Source organism: Euleptes europaea, chromosome 10 (assembly GCF_029931775.1).
Source record: "Euleptes europaea isolate rEulEur1 chromosome 10, rEulEur1.hap1, whole genome shotgun sequence".
Classification (NCBI taxonomy): Eukaryota; Metazoa; Chordata; class Lepidosauria; order Squamata; family Sphaerodactylidae; genus Euleptes; species Euleptes europaea.
Window position 1 is genome coordinate 52792836 of NC_079321.1, and position 19311 is coordinate 52812146.

The following is a 19311-nucleotide window of genomic DNA, read 5'->3' on the forward strand; positions in this document are numbered from 1 at the left end:
GTTCGGGGTCGATGTCCCCCCCCCCCACCAACCCCAACGTTCCGGTTCCGGTGGAGAAACTGGCGCGTTCTGTTCGCTCTAGCCGGCTCCTCTCCATGGTGCCTTGGGAGGCGAGGTGGGCGGGGCTTGCGCCTGCCCCGGCGGGTTCCTTCTGCCGGAGACCATGGCGCCTGCCAAAGGTGAGCGCGCGGCGCTTCTGCTGCCCCCTTCTTGCACCGTTGGCCCTTCCGAAGAGGAGCAGGGCCCGAAGGTTGCTCGCTCCTCTCGGGTCCCCATTTCCCTTGCACCAAAAAGGAGCCCTTCGTTTCACCGGGGGGGCGGGGGGGAAGGTGCTGAAACCTTTTGCTATGGATGCAGCAATCAGAGAAGGTACAAAAGGGACGTGCATGCTGAAGTCCTGCTCCTTGGGCGCTGCTACCCTAGAACAGCGGCTCCCAACCTTTTTTTTGGACCAGGGACCATTAGGACTTTTTTGTTCGGTGCAGGGACCCCGAGGTTCAAAATAAAAATTCCAAGAATTTGAAAATAAACTTTAATCGTAACTGTTAGTTAAACGTTACACTTAGAATAATGTTTGAATATGTATATTTTTATGATAGAGAACTTTTAATTGAAGATATTGATTTATTACGGGTTTATAACTTTGTTTCACGGACCTTGATTTAGTTCTCGCCGACCCCTGCGGGTCCGTGGGCCCCCGGTTGGGAACCAGTGCCCTAGAATAACGGAGCAGTCGCAGGACACGCAGAATTGGCTTGTCCAATAGTAGAAAAGGGCAAGCTCCTCCTACCCTACCAGAAAATATTTTTGTTAGTCTTTAAGGTGCTACTGGACTCTTGCCCTTTTCTACTGCTGCAGTCTTTAAGGTGCTACTGGACTCTTGCCCTTTTCTACTACTGCAGACAGACTAACACGGCTACCCACTGTGAATTATCTTGTCAAATAAGAGGAGGAAGAGGATGGGTTTTGCGAGATGGAGACCATGAACAGTGCCTCACACCAGCGCCGCTGTAATTGTGTTCCAGGTTGGGGTGTTGGAAAATCAGCTTAAGGCTTGTGGAAAGAGTTGCATCCCCTCCTGATTTGGGCAAGCATTTGGGGTTCCCAGATTTGGGGTTCTCTCTCTTTCAGACTGGAAATAGCCACCTTTCTTGGGGTCCTAAGCATTCACCTGTTTCTTGAGTGGAAATGTTGCTAACCTTGCATGTTAGCTGCCTTTCATGTTATTTTTTCATACAAGCAGACTGAACTTTTGTAGCGTGCTAGTGCTTTTTTTTTTTGTGTCCCAATACTATTATCTAGACATTGATTCCCCCTGACCTGGCTTCCGGTAGGTGTATTGTTTAGATTAGGAAAAAAAGACATGGGTGTAGATAGCTCATGCTAGAAAATCAGGACATCTTCAAAGACATATGTGGACATGAAAATGTATTGTCTGGTTCTTCAGCATAATATGTCATAATTATTTTCTTCAATTTTTTAAAATTTGGGTAAAATGTAAATTTTATAGGTTTATTGCTATGGGCTATGGAAACATTTATACTGTCAACCCAGGTATTTGGGCTGCAATATTGTTAACTATATTGCAACACTTTACACAAGTTGTAAAAAGCTTATACTTCCAGGTATAAAAGATGTTTTTAAGATTTGGGATTGTAAAATGTATGGAAATAAGGCAATTTTTGGACAGTTTTATCCCAAGAAACAAATAAAAGTACATTGATATTTCTAGGTACTTATTCAGATGCTGTTCAAAGAGTACCATTTATATTGCTTTCCCAAGGCAATGTTGGAGGATGTATAACACTTCTTGGTAAAGTGGTGAGCACTATTTGGAACAGGTTTGCTCTTCCTGACATTGTACTTTGGAATATATCACCAAAAAATAACTTAATTTCAATCCTAAAACTCCCTTTAAGAATAAATGAAGTTTTGTTTCTACCAGGATGCACTTAGTTTACATGATTGCATCAGGCAAATGTAGAAACTGTACCTTGCAGGAATGTTTACACAGTGAAAGGTGTAGCTCTATGAAGGAGTAAAGATGTAAACAACAGTAGCCGGAGGTTCCAAACTGTATCAGATTAATGGTATAATCTACACACAGTGTTAAATTAACAGAAAAATATAGGTAAAGCAAACTAACCATCTGAGCCAAATGCAGCTCCTTGACAACCGAATATTAGGAGTCTTCAGTTCTACTCTCCATCCTGACTAAGAACCTGCTGATCCTGTCATGTTTGCTCTTGCTAAGAAGAAATGAGAGCAACTCACTCCAGAACTGGAAATAACTTGCTTCAGCAAAAAGTAAAGGGGCTAAATATCGTCGATCTGTGTCTCAAAAGGATGTCACTGTGGCTGTTCTGCATCATCTTTGTATGCTTCCCAGTGAAGTACTTGCTCTAGGCTGGTTATGCTGTTTGGAATCTAAACAGCTGAAAGCCACCATGGACACCCCGCTCCGCACAGGTGAAGATTCCCACTAGGCACACATCCACACACCACTCAGACCCAACCCAAATACCATGTTAAAAAAAATCGTATGATTTGCCTCGCTCCATGGGAACTCTTAGGGTGATCTGAAACCCCAGAATTTTGAGTCCTCATCCCCGTATCCCATGACCCTATAGAGGGCAGCAGCTTAAAAAGCAGGCTTGTTTTCTAAGTCAAAATGGCAAATCAGTTGCGATACTGCAGTTATATTATCAAGGTGGTTTAAGTTCTCCTTACAGACAAGTGATTTTTGTTGTTGTTTTTTCAGAAAATGTCAGTTTGCTTTTAAAATTGTACTACTTGACGGTGATGACCTTGGTGGCTGCAACCTACACAGTAGCTTTGCGATACACAAGAACAACAGAAACAGTTCTGTACTTTTCGAGTACAGCTGTCTGTATCGCAGAAGTTATCAAGCTATTTCTAAGTTTGGGCATTTTAGCAAAGTAAGTAATCTGAGTGCTGGTTGGCAGACCTGGAGTACTGTATTTGCTCATTTTAGTATCATTTACATTTCTTTCTTTTTACATTTTCACTCATATTCTAAGCTTGTTGATATGTTTCACTGGAGTATTTAGTTAGGCTTCGGCATTAACTTAACCCCCTCCTCCCGTGGGCATATAGTACCCCCCAAAATACACGTCTATTAAAAGTTCCATTTCAACGCATGAGAAAACAGGCACATTTTAGATTTCTTTTTCCGAGTCTTGCCTCTGAGCAGCTAAATAGGTGGGTGCAGTCGCTGAATTATTCTTGTTGAATGTGTTTTGGATAAAGTTCAAAATGTCACTATGGATTAAGTTGAGAATCTTGGCATGAAGTTGTGAGGGTTGACCCAGACATGTTTCCTCAGAGTCAAGAAAAACCTGTATTTTCATGCTGGAGAATAGAAAGATTTAGAAGATGGGGCTTTAAGGATTGACAGTAAGCAGAAAAGAAAAGCTGGGCTGCTTTCCTTTAAACTTGCACATGATACAAGTTACTCAGATGTAAGGGCGATTTGGCTGCAAGATCTGGCTGGCAAGGCGGGTGTCCCCTATCTCCTTCACCGCTCCATGTGTGCCCTTCCCAAAGCTGCGCGCTCGATGGAAGAGGACGACCATCCTAGATAGGAGTGTACAAATTACTCAGGGAATCTTACAGTGACATCCTAAGCATAGCTGTACACTTCTAAGTCCATTGAAGACAATGGACTCTGAAGTTGTGTAACTTTGCTGAGGATAGTACTATGAGTCACTCATAGAACATCCAAAGCTATTTGAAACATATGTTAGTTACTTGAAATTTGTTTTACTTGATAGGATATTGCAGTTTGTCCCTGTATGAAGTAGACCTGGCTTACCTGTCTCACACCTGGTAATTTGCTCCTTCCCCATCTCTTTATACCCTCTGTTGTCAAGATGGCAACCCACCCAGACATCTCCCATATTTTGAGCAAATCACTGAGATGCAGACTTTTTACACAAACCAATTGTCTGTTCTGCTGGCATATAAATTACAGTATGACCTAATACACTGATGTTTTGGGCTTTGTAGCCTTCCATCCTTCCGAGGTCGGTAAAATGAGTACCCAGCTTGCTGGGGGTAAAGGGAAGACGACTGGGGAAGGCACTGGCAAAACACCCCGTAAGCAAAGTCTGCCTAGTAAACATCAGGATGTGACATCACCCCATGGGTCAGGAATGACCCAGTGCTTGCACAGGGGACTACCTTTACCTTCAAGCCTAAGTATAATTTCAGACGTTGATTCTGATCTAAAATGCACACTTCCCCATGTGTGCTTATTTCTTCACTGATATTAGCTTCCTGGAGAGTTCTGTACTTCCCCCGGGGATGCACATGTTGGAGCACCTCATAGAATCATAGAGTTGGAAGGGACCACCACTGTCATCTAGTCCAACCCCCTGCACAAAGCAGGAAATTCACAACTACCTCCCCCTGGGCACATAGCATGCTCCAGGGTTTGGTTGTTTGGAAAATAGCCAATGGCTTTAGTCCTACACAGGCAGAACCCTTCACTGTGATTTGTTTTCTTTAACCATAGTGAAATGTTATGTCCAAATACCTAATTTCACTGTTAAGCACTGATCAGTAACCAGGATGAGAAACCATGGCTTGGAGTGGGCTTGCAAATCAGGGTTCCACTAACTATGGTTAAATACTGCATCTATGCTGAACTAATAATGGTTAAGCATTGTATCTAGGCTGAACAAACAAGGCAGCTTCCTTAACTTTCCAGCCTGTGTGCCAGTAAGCTGAAAAACAGGTCCTGCAGGCACCTCTCATGGCTTCCATTTACGTCTGCGATCTTACCTAAGATCAAGGCACAATCTGGTTAGAGCTAACTATGGATAAGCATTAGGTGTTTGCCTTTTTGAATGGAGAAGGATCACAGGCTAAACTGAGTGGTGATGGGGTTCAAGAAGATCTATTCCCTTCTCTTGCATTGAATTCTACCTCCCCCCCCCACTTGAAAAAGGTCTCATCCACAATGGGTGGGTGTAATATTTTATCTTCTTCGCTTGGTGTTGTGTCCCATTTGCTTCCTTTGTAAGGTCCTTTTTAAAGCCAGCTAAGATGCCATATGGCCGGCAGTGGGGACTCCAGGAGAATGCCAGAGATTCTGTCCTATGAAGTTTAAAATGATAAACCAATGCATTGGCTCACCTGGCAGCGTGGGTCGAAGTGAAGCTCCCCCACCTGCCTTCCCAGGACTCCCTGGCTGGCAGGACTCCGAAGGCTGGCAGCGTGGATCTAAGTGAAGCTCCCCCTGCCTGCCTTCCCGGGACTCCCAAATAACCCGAATACCTATTCGGGTTATTTGGGAAGGGGCTATTTGGCTTTGGAGAGAGTCCCCTTTCCCCCTGTTCAGCTGCAATTAAACCCGGAAAAATCCAAAAGGACTTATTTCGGGTTTATTTGCGGCTTGGTAGAACCGATATGAACATCCCTAGTTCCAGTAACTCTGATTCAGACTTAAAACAACTCACTTTCATCTTCATCCTCTAATGCTCTCTGGTCTGATGTCTGGTTGTATCCTATCACAGTTAAGATGACAAAGATGGCCACTAATGGGCTGGCTAATGTCTTGCTGACAGGTGGAGAGTTTAGTGCTTCCTTGCTAGGAAAACCAACAAGGTTGTTTTTCCCTCCAATGGTGGCTTCTAATTTCCCATGCTAGGAAGACCTCTGGATTGGCACAGGGCAGTTAATGGGCGTTAGCAGTGGTTTGTGAAAATGTATTCCTAACTACTGGCTTGCTTCTGGGGATGAATTCAAGCATACATTTTCCAGGAAGGTTCTTAGAATAGGCTCCTATGTAGGACTATTTCTGGAAAATCCTGGTTCTGTGGTACTTTGCTGTCAATAAGTAGCTATAGTAATATGTGTACTCAAACCTTTGTTATTTTTCAGAGAAACTGGAAGCCTGAGTAAACTGTTAACTTCTTTAAGAGAAAATGTGTTGGGCAGCCCTAAAGAACTACTCAAATTAAGCGTTCCGTCTGTTGTGTATGCCATTCAGAACAACATGGCTTTTCTGGCTCTTAGCAATTTGGATGCAGCGGTTTACCAGGTAATTGTGAATGTTAGGAAATAACCTGCAGAATCCCTAATGGCTAGCTATAAGGGTGAGTTCACACACATAAAAAACAGAGCGTTTCCACAGACAGAAGGGATTCCTATCCGTGGAGCACAACTATCCCCTCCTACTGCAGCCCAAAATGCCCCCCAGATGCTGGAGGAACAGTGGACCCAAAGGAACAGCATTGGGGGGCATCATGGGCTGCAGTGGAAGCAAGAAAGTTGTGCTCCATACCCGGAAGTTCTTCTGTTGGGATGTGAGCCCATGACTGCAACCTCAGGCAGGCAGGGCTTGCCGACTGGACGATATCACTTTGAACACGGTGCTTTCAGTGTCAGCAGGTCATACTACCAGCCACAAATCATGGAAAGAAAAATAAACAAGTGATTCATAGCTGAAACCTTCCTTCATGGCTGTTTTGGTGTTTGCTTATTTGTTTGTAACTCCTGGATGCTCTCAAGAGAAATGTTTCAGTGGGGAAGTTGACAAGTAAAAGTTGACATTTTGCAGTGTGATGGTAGGTCATGCTTACCCCAAGACGCTTTACTTAGACCATCTTTCAAAATGAGTCTGGTGATAGATTTTGCCCTGCCTTTTGGTTACTGCTTTGAAGAAGCCTCGGGTTCAGCAACTCACCCATGGCCAGATGAACGCTTTGTTGCACACAAGGGCACTGAGAGCAATCCACCTAGTTTCATATGGTTATTTCAGAGACTGATACGTAGGTCAGACAAGCACATTTCTCTTGGGAATGCGAATTGACATTTTGGGCATTACGTTATTATTACTTCTACTGTTCTGCTTTAAATGCCCTTTTTCTAATGGAAGAAAATGGTGCCCCTTTTCTTCACCAGGTAACCTATCAGCTGAAGATCCCGTGCACGGCCCTGTGTACAGTCTTGATGCTGAACCGCGCTCTCAGTAGGTTGCAGTGGTTCTCGGTCTTTATGCTGTGCGGCGGAGTCACGCTTGTTCAGTGGAAACCAGCTCAAGCTACAAAAGTTCAGGCAAGGTTTATGGCTGGGGTTTTTTGCCCCCACTCTGTACCTGTTGTCTTTAACCATTTAACCAAGAGCCCCGTGGCGCAGAGTGGCAAGCTGCAGTACTGCAGTCAAAAGCTCTGCTCACGACCTGAGTTCGATCCCAACAGAAGTCGTTTCAGGTAGCCGGCTCAAGGTTGACTCAGCCTTCCATCCTTCCGAGGTCGGTAAAATGAGTACCCAGCTTGCTAGGGGTAAAGGGAAGATGACTGGGGAAGGCACTGGCAAACCACCCCATAAACAAAGTCTGCCTAGGAAATGTTGGGATGTGACGTCACTCCATGGGTCAGGAATGACCCGGTGCTTGCACAGGGGACCTTTACCTTTACCTTACATGAAGAGATGGAATTGAGATTGGCAAGGTATCTTGAACACATGAAGCTGCCTTATGCTGAATCAGACCCTTGGTCCATCAAAGTCTACTCAGACTGGCAACGGCTCTCCAGGGTCTCAGGCAGAGGGCTTTCACATCACCTACTTGTCTAGTCCCTTTAACTGGAGATGCCAGGGATTGAACCTGGGACCTTCTGCATGCCAAGCAGACGCTCTACCACTGAGCCACGGCCCCTTCTGATCTCAATCAGAAGAGAAGCCACAAAAGAGGAAATCATGAAAATTTTGTGATCAGAGAAGCTTTTGCCCAGCGATTTCCAGGATAATTATGTGTTGGACTGTGGAGAAAGCAGGAAATCAAGTTCTGTAGTTCATTTTGCGTGGCCTAGACAAAGTAGCGGGATGGGCCAAAATGTCCTGCTGTTGTGATAGAATGGCACTGTTGCCTTTGGCGCCGTTGCAATCCTGCATAAATGTCTCCTTTTTGTTCATTTTTTTTAGGTCGAGCAGAGTCCATGGATAGGCTTTGGTGCAATAGCTGTTGCCGTTTTATGCTCAGGATTTGCAGGTAAGACACAGCTGCAATTTGCCTTAAGTCTGTAGGAGCTTATGCACCACTGAGGCTGGCTGGTCAACTAAGGTGCCCCCACCCCACGCTCCCTTTGGAGCTCAAGGGCCACTGGAGCACAGCCGCGCAGGTAATAACCCCTGGGTCGCAGAGGGAGAGCATCATGCTCTGGCTCTTCCCCAGGTCAGGGTGGTCCTTCGCAGAGGGCCAGGGCAGTGCTGGCCAGGGCAGGAGTCACAGGGTGGTCCGGGGCTTCTCAAGTCTCTTTTGCAGTGCGAGAGCAGCTCACGGGCAGCAAAAGTAACATCACAAGGGGGCTTTTCAGTCAATATTGTGGAACACTGTTAAACAGCCGATTGGTGATATTCACTGTGGAGAGGGGAAGGGAAGCCTGGGCTGGGGGTGGGGTGGATGTGGGTGGGCTATGGTTGCTGCAGCAGTGGCCTGCCAAGTATGACTTCTCCTGCAAGTAACATTTGAAAGTATCTGCACACTGAATTACTTGTTTGAATGCACTTGATGGACGTTAGGTGTGTCTGGAATGCAATTCTATTCAATGGCATTTTGCAGTACTGGTGGATGTTATGTAGTATTTGTTTGCCAAGTTCCCCATGAAAGCTTTCTTATTGTACATAAGCTCTCCCCCAACACAATTGTGTAGGGTAATTCGATCTCTTACATCCCTATGGGGGAAGTCCCAAAATGTTAGTAATTCAACCATTAGCTGTGAGGCCTTGTTAGTCTGCCATGACCTCTTCACCAACGTTGATGCAGTGAGCGAACTAGAAGCCCCTTGGCCGTCTTCAGGTCCTTCATTAGATCAGTTCAGATGGCTCTCCTGTTCCAATGTAGACAGGGTGCTGTTGGCTGTTAGGGCAACCACTTGCATCCTTGAACCTTATGGGGTCCGTACGGGGACTCTGTTAAGGGCACTCAGCGAGCTGCACTGGCTCCAGATTGAGTACCAGATCAGGTTTAAGGGTTTTTGTACTGACCTTCAGAGCCCTAAACAGTCTGGGACCATCATATCTGTGGGACCACCTCTCCTGATACACCCCCAGAGAGCATTACACTCGACCAATAAGAATTTGTTGGTAGTCCCTAGCCTAGGATCATCTGGCTGTACTTGACCAGGGCCAGGGTTTTTCGGCCCTGGCTCCTGCCTGGTGAAGCTCTCTGTCAAGTGAGACTTGGGCTCTGCAGGATCTGACCCAGTTCTGCAGGGCTTGTAAGACAGATGTTCCACCAGGCATATGGTTGAGGACAGCAATGGCTTACTGATCAGTTGGCCTCCTTGCCCCTTCCCTGTCCTTCCCTGTCCTTCCCTGTCCTTCCCTTCCTTCCTTCCTTCCTTCCTTCCTTCCCTCTCTTCCTTCCTTCCTTCCTTCCTTCCTTCCCTCTCTTCCCTTCCTTCCTTCCTTCCTTCCTTCCTTCCTTCCTTCCTTCCTTCCTTCCTTCCTTCCTTCCTTCCTTCCTTCCTTCCTTCCTTCCTTCCTTCCTTCCTTCCTTCCTTCCTTCCTTCCTTCCTTCCTTCCCTCTCTTCCCTCCCTTCCCTTTCCCTATATTCCCTATCCTACCCTTTCCTTGCTGTGCCTTCTCCATCCCTGACACTGTTTGCCCTCCTGGCGTTAGGCCAGTTGGGCCCCTTGGAGGGAATCGGACTTGCAGAGTTCCAATGTTGCCATCCTCCTCGGTGTATATTTTATACGGGTTATCGTATTAGGGTGCCTTCCGTGTTTTAAATTGTCTGGTTTTATAATTTAGTGTGATATATTTTAACTGATGGATTTATAGTTGTATATTTTTTGTTGGAAGCCACCCCGGCATTGGCCAGGGAGGGTGGGGTATAAATTCAATTATTAATAATATATATTTTAAGTTGTGCATTTCCTTGTTAGCTATCGTTGTTACAAAAGCCCTAAAGTTTATAACAGTTTGTCTCACATAATTCTAAGTGTATCTATTACAAAGTAAGAATGGAAACAATGAGGGCCTATGAATATCTGCCATGTTTTCTGTTTTGAAAGCATCAAAAAGGATTTTATTCAGTCAGGTTCATTGCCTGCAGTGCAGTCCTATTTAGAGCTCCTCCAGTCTAAACCCACTGAAATAATGGAAAGCTGTGAAAGTCCAGGCTCAAGACCCCTGGTGTATCCGAACCTTCTGTTCCTTTCTTCCTGAGAATTGACTGATTTCTCCTCTGTGGGTTCTGTTTCTCTCTTTCTCTTCCCACTTTCAGGAGTATATTTTGAAAAGGTGCTGAAGAGTTCAGACACATCTTTATGGGTCAGGAACATTCAGATGTACCTCTCTGGAATTGCTGTGACCTTGGCTGGTGTCTACATGTATGATGGAGCTCAAGTGGTGGAGAAGGGGTTTTTCCATGGCTATACACATTACGTCTGGTTTGTCATCTGTAAGTATTTTGTTCACGATCTGTCTTAAATTCTAGCTGCCTGGCCTTTGAAACTTCTTTTTTTAAACATACGTCCAGTGGTATGTGACATCAGATTTGGAATCAGGTGGGATAGATGCCGTTGAGCAGTAAATACCAAGTTCACTATGGTCTGTGCTGTTTGAGTAAAGTATTTGGGTGGGTGGTTGGTTCCTAAACACCCTCCAAGAGGAAGATGTGGGTTTCTCCCTGTGTCAGCAGCAGCCTAGATGAGCAAAAACCATGATCGTCACACGTTATGCAACACTTCTTCCTGTACTCATCTTACTGTATTCTCACCCATCCATTCTATTCGCTGCTTTTTCATATCACTGAATTAGGTTTTTGTCAAGTTGAACTGATGGGAATGATAAGGCATCAGAGTGCTAGGTGGTGACCTGGATGGCCCAAGCTAGCCCGATCTCATCAGATCTCAGAAACTAAGCAGGGTCAGCCCTGGTTAGTCATTGAATGGGAGACCACCAAGGAATTCCAGGGTTGTTACACAGAGGCAGACGATGGCAAACCACCTCTGTTCCTCTTGCCTTGAAAACCCTGAGGTGTTGCCGTGAGTCAGCTGCCAGTTGGAAGGAAGGAAGGAAGAAAGAAAAAGAAAGCTCTTACTGGGTTGGATCCAGTAGATTTCTGCTAATGGAAAGGGGGCAATTTTCACCATTCCTTACTTGTTCATTTATTTACTTTATAGTCCACCTTTGTCACTGAGTCTCTCAGTGGATTACAGAATATGAAACAATGAAATCAGACAACATAAGACAAACATGAACAATGCAGTAGGTTCAGGATGACAGAGTTAAAAACAATAAGTACTACCAATTGTCTAAGGCCAAGTATACTATAAACAATGTAGGAAGTGAAGTAAAAGCAAGACAATGTCTACAATAAAGACTGCAAACCCATGCAAATTATAAAGGCACCTTCCTGAACTGTTCCAATCTACTTCATTTCTAATCCCTTTAGAAAAATGCCCCTGCATACCTCTGACTCCTGCCTAATGCTGTTCCTGCCTCCAGGAGCAGCATTTTAGGAAGCATTGCAGGCTGCAGTGGGATAGGGGAGGGGAGGCGATCCTGTTCCACTGTTGGAAATTCCTTGCATTAGAGGAAATCAGTGCTGGATTGAACCCATCTACCTGGTCCAGAAACTGGCGCCTGCAAATACGGACTTGAGTTGTGGTGCACCGATTCCTACTTAGCAGTGTGAAGTATACGACCCTGGCGAAATTTTAACCATCAGTGTTGCCGTATGGGAAGACCAATGACAACTTTTTATGGGCCCTAAGGCAAGAGAATGCCATCCAGGAACACATAGTGGTTGCTTAAGTCATGCTGTGATTGGTATAATCAACACTTGTAACTCCTCTCATGAGGAGAGGAGAAAAAAATAGATCTGGTAAACGTTATTGTATTTACCTGAAAGGGGGTTGACCCCAAATGTAAAACATCCCTCCCCCAAAGAGGCTAAATGGGAAAAAAGGATTAACCCTTAATTTAAGGTGACCCTACTCTCCACACCCTTCTGGCATGAGTCATGAGGCACAGGAGTAGAGAGAGGAGCATACACCCCCACCCACCCCCCGCAAGCATCCTGGCAAGCCAGCTGTGTGTGGAGGGGCACTCCTCTCTGCCTCCCTCCCTTCTGGGCTTGTGTTCTTGCTAGCCAGCTGGTGGAGGTGGGGGGTGCATTCCTAGCTTTGCCCGAGCACTTCCTGGCTAGTGCAAAAAGGCTCCAGGGTGAGAGAGAAAAAGGCCTCCACCCATCTGTATTCCCAAATGGAAGACAACCCAAAGGTTATCTTCATTTGAATAAATATTAGTATTAACCATCTTATCCATTGTCTTGAACCAGTATGGCAACAGCTCTGTACATGAAGCAAGATTAAAAAAATGTTTGACAGTTCATTAACAAGCATATTTTCTTTGCTTCTCAGTTCTTTCAAGCGTTGGAGGCCTCTACACTTCTATTGTTGTTAAATACACAGACAACATTATGAAAGGGTTTTCTGCAGCTGCTGCCATTGTCCTCTCTACAGTTGCATCAGTCATTCTCTTTGGCTTACAGATAAGTATGTTGTCTTTGGTTATGGCTTAGTTGTTTACAGCACCCCAACCACTGCAGGCCTGGCTGCTCATCACTTCAACGGCAGCCACTGCACAAAAGCCTAGTGGTTAGTTTCACACTAGGATCTGAGACACCAAGGTCCAAATCCCCACTCTGCCATGGAAACTCTCTAGGATACCTTGGGCCAGTCATGTACTCCCAACCTAACCTACCTCATAGGGGCGTTGTGAGGATAAAAAGGAGGAGAATAACGTAAGCAGCTTTGGGCCCCATTGGGGGAGAAAGGAAGTAAAGGGTGGAAAGGAGAGAATGAAGTAGGAAAAGGAGCGAGGCTATAGGGGCTTTCAGGGACAGGAAAGAAAAAATAGTAGAGGAGGGGAAAATGAGATTTCTCCTGAAAGTCCTTATAGGTCCCCAGTTGTCAATATATCTAGTTATCAACCTGGCCCCATCTGTGGATAGTTAAATCCAAAGACTGGAGCCATGAACAGACATGCACGTCTTTCTACAAACCCGAGAAAAGCCCCAGGATTGCAGAAAAATCTGAAATTGAAAACACACACACACATTGGGGTTAAAAGGTAAAGGTCCCCTGTTCAAGCACTGGGTCATTCCTGACCCATGGGGTGATGTCACATCCCGACGTTTACTAGGCAGACTTTTGTTTACGGGGTGGTTTGCCAGCGTCTTCCCCAGTCACCTTCCCTTTACCCCCAGCAAGCTGGGTACTCATTTGACCGACCTCGGAAGGATGGAAGGATGAGTCAACCTTGAGCCGGCTACCTGAAACCAACTTCAGTTGGGATTGAACTCAGGTCCTGAGCAGAGCTTGGACTGCAGTACTGCAGCTTACCACTCTGCGCCACGGAGCTCCTTTGGGGTTAACCCCCCAGTAATAGAAACAGCACTGTACCTTTAAGAAAGGAGATCTCAGTGGCTATTGTGGGGGTTGCTAGGCAATCACAACAATATAGCCATCCATCAAACATTAGTTTCTGTCAGTAACAAGGCAGGGGATGGTACAAGGCTCTTTCCAGGACCTTCTAGTCCACTCCTGTTCCCTGCCCTCCTGCCCTGTAGGGAGGACTCATGGGGGCCAAGCCCAACAGCATTCACGAGGCAACTTGCTTCTAAGCAATTTGTGCAACTCACCCAGGTGTGATGATGGCTACCAGACAACATGAAGCCACACAACTTGCCAGGGTCCCACATTAGCCTCCACACCACTGGCACATGGGTGGTCCTGGCAGCTCCCCTCCTACACAACTCACCTTTTACCTGCACGACCTGTGCAGTTTGGCCAGAGTTTTCCCAGGGAGAGGGCTAATATGTCCAATCACATAAAGCTACAGTCTGTTAATCTTAAGAGAAGTGGACAGAGAGAACCTTTTCTCCATCTCCCAAAATACTGGAACTTTGGGGCATGTAATGAAGCCGATAGGCAGTAGGTTCAGGACAGACAAAAGGAGATACTTCTATACATAACAAATGATTGAATTACAGAACTCATGGCCACTGGATGTAATTTTAGCCATGAGCATAGATGGCTTCGAAAAGGGATTTGACAGATTCATGGAGTACAGGTATCTCAATGGCTACTAGCCATGGTGGCTAAAGAGACCCTTCACATTTGGAAGCAGTAAACCTCTGAATGCTGGTGCCAGGGGGTCACATCAGGGGAAGGCCTCAGCCTCTATGCCGTTGTTGGCCCTCCAGAGTCGGCCACTGTGTGAAACAGGATGCTGGACTAGATGGACCACTGGTCTGATTCAGGGGGCCTCTTATGTTTTGTAGGTTTCCATTTGGATTAGAATGTTTAAACCATGCTTGTTTCTTTTTCCATTTTTAGCTGTGCCCTTCTCCTTTGGCGCTCTTCTTGTATGTGTTTCGATATATCTGTACGGGCTGCCTCGACAAGACACCACGAAAATCCAGCTGGTGGAGACAGACATGTCAAAACAGAATCTTATTAATGTGTGATATTTACCATCGCCAAGAACATAAAAGACAATGCAAGTAGAGACTTGATTGGGAGTGATCTTTGTTTTATTTTCAAGAAGCCTTAAACTGATCACAGAAGACTTTTTCGCTTGAACAAAAAGTGAAGTTAATTTTGGTGACATGAAGGTCTACTCGGGGGGGGGGGATAGTTTGGAATACTGCAGTAAGTTGTGAAGCACTGTTTTTCATGTAAGGTTGTTTCCCCCATTGGTATATGAAGATCCCGCACACACACACCCCTGAAAGGAACTGAATGTATATGTATATATATATTGTATATAAAATAAAGATGGGGAGGCCATTGAAATTCACTATAATCAAACATGTGGTATATACTGTCTCTGCAGGCAGAAATGTCTGTAACTTGAGATGTTTTTGAAAGGAGAGCTGTTACGTTTACTAAATTGGTAAATGTTTAAAATTTTGGTCACGTTTGGAAGGCACGTTGTTCCTTGACAAGATGGGTGTGCCAAACTTTTCAGATCCAGACAGCTATTGAACTGCTTTTTTTTTTAATGAGGCACTAAGTTGTTGCTACTGAAACGAAACAAAGAGGCCTGTTGCAAAACAGGCGAGGTGCCGGGGAACACCACGCTCTCGCTCTGTCATGAAATGAATGTATTTTTGTTGAAACATTCTGTGGTTTTAAGCTTTCGACATGATGCATCTGAGACACGGCTCTTTACAATAGCTAAATGAGCTTATATTCTTTTAAAAGGAATTTTCTACTGTGATAGGGCTTTTATACCGTTTTGTATAAATACTATGAGAATGATAAAGACATTTTTTTGCCTCTGTTAGGTAGTGCTATGTGCCATTTGGGGCTGAGTAAGGGACTTTCTCGTGTTTGGGAAAGGGCCAAAGCAGTGTATATTAAACATTTCTCAGATGCGTGTTTATTCACCCCACCCCCACACAAGACGACACTGACTGAAATGGGTACAAGGGGGAAATGTTTTAGTCGGTGTTATAGCTGCTTTTGAAAAAGTGTGTTTTTTTATTACACTTTTGCCCTATAAACTGGTCTGCTTCAGAAATAACGAACGTACAATTACATGAAACTGGGAGAATGAGAATGAATGCTAGTCAAGATTATCTAACTAGAGGGAGATACTACATTAACTTCATGGGAAGTATGTACATTTTTTCAGTTAGAGTATAAATCCTTCTTGTTCAGTGCCAAATGCCCATGAGGCTATAAGCTCTTACCTTATTTTTATAGCAGCTACCTGAAAGGGGATCATCAGAGGGAGGGGGTGGCCAGACACCCTCCCATTGTGAATTTTCTCTTCAATGAACAATACAAGTGTATTTGTATTGCATTTTGTCCCTTGGGTGTTTTTTGGGGCGGGGTTTGGTAATTTGCTATACTACTTTGGCAGCCAGTTTGGACTGCAAAGGAGGACAGAATATTATACCTTATTTGTGAAGGGTAGAGCCCCGTGGCACAGAGTGGTAAGCTGCAGTACTGCAGTCATAAGCTGTGCTCATGAGCTGAGTTCGATCTCGACGGAAGTTGGTTTCAGGTAGCCGGCTCAAGGTTCACTCAGCCTTCCATCCTTCCGAGGTCGGTCAAATGAGTACCCAGCTTGCTGGGGGTAAAGGGAAGATGACTGGGGAAGGCACTGACAAACCACCCCGTAAACAAAGTCTGCCTAGAAAATGTCGGGATGTGACGTCACCCCATGGGTCAGGAATCACCTGGTGCTTGCACAGGGGACCTTTACCTTTTTTCCCAATCCTGAAACGCCTATATAAATGCTAAATATTATAATTTAAAAAGGACAAAATGTATAGAGCATTCTCTGCGGGGCATGCTTGTGGCCCTGTTAAAACTGGCCCAATGTGAGCTCTTGACCCATCGAACCAGAAATCACCACAGAGACAATCAGATTCCAAGCAGATGGCTTTACTGGTCAAATAGGCAATACAGTGCATGGAAGGCAAGATGACAGCTATGGCTTGTCTTGCCCGTTATTTGGAAATATAAGGCAGAGAAACAGCGGGAGATTACAAAGCATAAACAGAGCATTATTTCCCAGGAGTGGCGTTCCCAGGCTTTGGTATGTGTAGCCGTCCTTGAGTCTGGACGGTTCAGCAGAGAAACGAAAGGAAACATCTAAACCGAGATAACAGCCTGACATCCTGCTCCCCTTAAGTCCCCCTCCCATCCGGCAAGGGGGCTGGTCTGTCCGGGTAGGCATTGTGAAAGGCGTTGACAAGTTTGGGGGCGGAGACATCCCGCACGCGAACCCACTCGTCATAGGCAGGGGGGAAGTGTTTCCAGCGGATCAGGTATTGCAAGGCCCCATGGTGTATGCAGGAATCCAGGATTTTGGAGACTTTGAAATGTTCCTCCCCCCCCCCACCATTATGGGTTGTTCAGGAGGCGGCTCCGGGTGCCATTGTGGGGAAGCAACATGGGGCTTTAGAAGGCTGACATGGAAAACGGGGTGCACACGCCTCAGAGTTTTGGGGAGAGACAGTTCCACCGTGACAGGATTTATGAGGCGGGTGATGGGAAATGGGCCAATGTATCTAGCACTGAGCTTATGGCAAGGATGGGTGGAGCGCAGGTTCTTGGTGGAAAGGTATACCAGGTCACCCACTTGCAGGTCCATATTTGGGGAACGATGCTTGTCAGCCTGCGCCTTGTATTTGCGCTTGGCTCGGTCCAGGTTGCTAATCAGCCAGGGCCATGTTGTACGGAGGGTGTGAGCCCATGAGGCAATGTCGGCATCCCCCTCCCCCTCTGATCCTTCTACAGGGGTGATAGGACCGAAGTCCTGTCCATACACCGCATAAAAAGGGGTGAAACCTGTGGATTGATGTACAGCATTATTGTAGGCATATTCTGCAAAAGGCAACAGTTCTACCCAGTCATCTTGGTGGTAATTGACATAACAGCGCAAATAACATTCGAGTACAGCATTGACATGTTCAGTTTGACCATCCGTTTGGGGATGGTATGCACTAGACAACCCTTGTTCCACCCCCACCAATTTGAGACAAGCTTTCCAAAACTTAGCAACGAAACTACTTCCGCGGTCGCAGATTATCTTGCGCGGAAACGAATGTAGTCTAAAGACATGTGACACGAAGAGGCGGGCCAACTTCTGAGAGGAGGGGATCCCTGCACATGGAACCAAATGTATTTGCTTAGAAAATAAGTCAGTGATAACCCATAACACAGTTTTTCCCCCGCTGAGAGGGAGATCCGTCATAAAATCCATAGCAATCACTTCCCAGGGTTTGCTGGGTATTTCAAGTGGTTGCAGTAGTCCTGGGGGTTTGCCTTGAGATCGTTTGACCGTGGTGCAAACAGGACAGCTGCGAATGAAAGAGTCAATGTCAGAACGCATTCCCCCCCACCAGAACTGCCTGCGCAACAAGTGAAGGGTCTTTAGGAACCCAAAGTGTCCAGCTGTTTTTACTCCATGAGCCAAATGTAAGACTTCTTTTCGGAGCGTTTTGGGCACGTATAATTTCGAGTCTTTGTACCAACAACCTCCTTGTTCGATTACATAGGGAGGCAGGGTTTGAGCGGAGCGTTCCATTAGGCATTGTGCCCGAAGGCTCGGAGACTCGGAGACGGGAACCCCCCCTTTTTTACGGTGGAAGCAGGAGCAGATATGGGGGTCGACGAGGGGGAAGCGCTTACGTGCGGTGGTGCGCTGACTGCAGGCGGCTTGGCGGCCGGTTGGGTTGGAGGAGTTGGTGCGTCGGCCACTGCATGCTTCCGTTGTGGGGGCAGTGTTTGGGATCGGGTTTGTACAGCCAGCACGGGTAGGGCTTCTCTTTGCGCGGGCGTAAATAAAGAGTCTGTTGGCCGATCGAGTTTCACCGGGTACTGAGGCAGTCGGGAGAGAGCATCTGCGAGAACGTTTTGTTTTCCAGGGACATGCTTCAGGACGAAACGAAACTGAGCAAAGAAATCCGCCCAACACTGTTGTTTCGCGGACAATTTATGGGTCCCCGTGAGGGCAGCTAGATTTTTGTGATCGGTCCAGACTTCAAAGGGTACTTTAGACCCCTCCAGGAATTGTTGCCACAGAGGAAGTGCATGGTGAACGGCAGATGCTTCTTTCTCCCAAATGGGCCAGTTCAATTGGGAGTGCACAAACTTCTTTGAGAAGTAAGCGCAAGGGTGAAGGAGACCATCTGGTCCTCTTTGGAGAAGGGCCCCTCCCATAGCCACGTCGGAGGCATCGACTTGCACAATGAACATTTGATTCGGGTCTGGGTGCCGTAGCACGGGCTCCGAAGTGAAAAGGCGTTTGAGGGCTACAAAAGCGGCCTGGCATTGATCAGTCCACAGTATCTTAGCGGAGGGTAACGTAGCCGAGCTTCCTTTACCCTTTGTTTTCAGCAGGTCGGTGATGGGCAGCGCCACTTGGGCGAAGTTAGGGATGAACCCGCGATAGAAATTAGCAAAACCTAGAAACTGTTGTACTTGTTTGCGGTTGGAGGGAGGGGTCCAATCGAGGACGGATTGGACCTTGGCCGGGTCCATGCTAAGGCCATGATGGGAGATTATATATCCCAAGAACGTTATTTTGCTCTGATGAAATTCGCATTTAGCCAACTTTGCAAAGAGTTGGTGATTGCGCAGGCGCTGCAGAACTTCTCGGACCAGAGCGACATGCTCATCCATGGCTTTTGAATAAATAAGAATGTCATCTAAATAAACCACCACCCCGCAGTACAGTAAATTGTGGAGGATTTCGTTGATGAGTTGCATGAAGACCCCCGGGGCCCCTTTTAACCCGAAAGGCATCAC

General features: G+C 46.1%; 1 protein-coding gene across 1 annotated transcript; it reads left to right on the forward strand.

Annotated features, from left to right (window-relative positions):
• The first annotated feature begins 163 nt into the window (after positions 1 to 163).
• Positions 164 to 14591, forward strand: SLC35A1 (solute carrier family 35 member A1). Its single transcript, XM_056856190.1, has 8 exons — positions 164 to 369; positions 2733 to 2939; positions 5908 to 6067; positions 6931 to 7083; positions 7951 to 8017; positions 10257 to 10433; positions 12400 to 12534; positions 14380 to 14591. The coding sequence occupies exons 1-8, from the start codon at positions 164 to 166 to the stop codon at positions 14508 to 14510; spliced, it is 1236 nt and encodes a 411-aa protein (XP_056712168.1). The 3' UTR covers positions 14511 to 14591.
• The last annotated feature ends 4720 nt before the right edge of the window (positions 14592 to 19311 follow it).

Coding starts and splice junctions, on each gene's coding strand:
- SLC35A1 (XM_056856190.1), top strand. CDS start 164: ATGGCGCCTGCCAAAGGTGAGCGCGCGGCGCTTCTGCTGCCCCCTTCT. Junction 370..2,732: donor GGATGCAGCAATCAGAGAAG/GTACAAAAGGGA, acceptor TTCTCCTTACAG/ACAAGTGATTTTTGTTGTTG. Junction 2,940..5,907: donor AGTTTGGGCATTTTAGCAAA/GTAAGTAATCTG, acceptor GTTATTTTTCAG/AGAAACTGGAAGCCTGAGTA.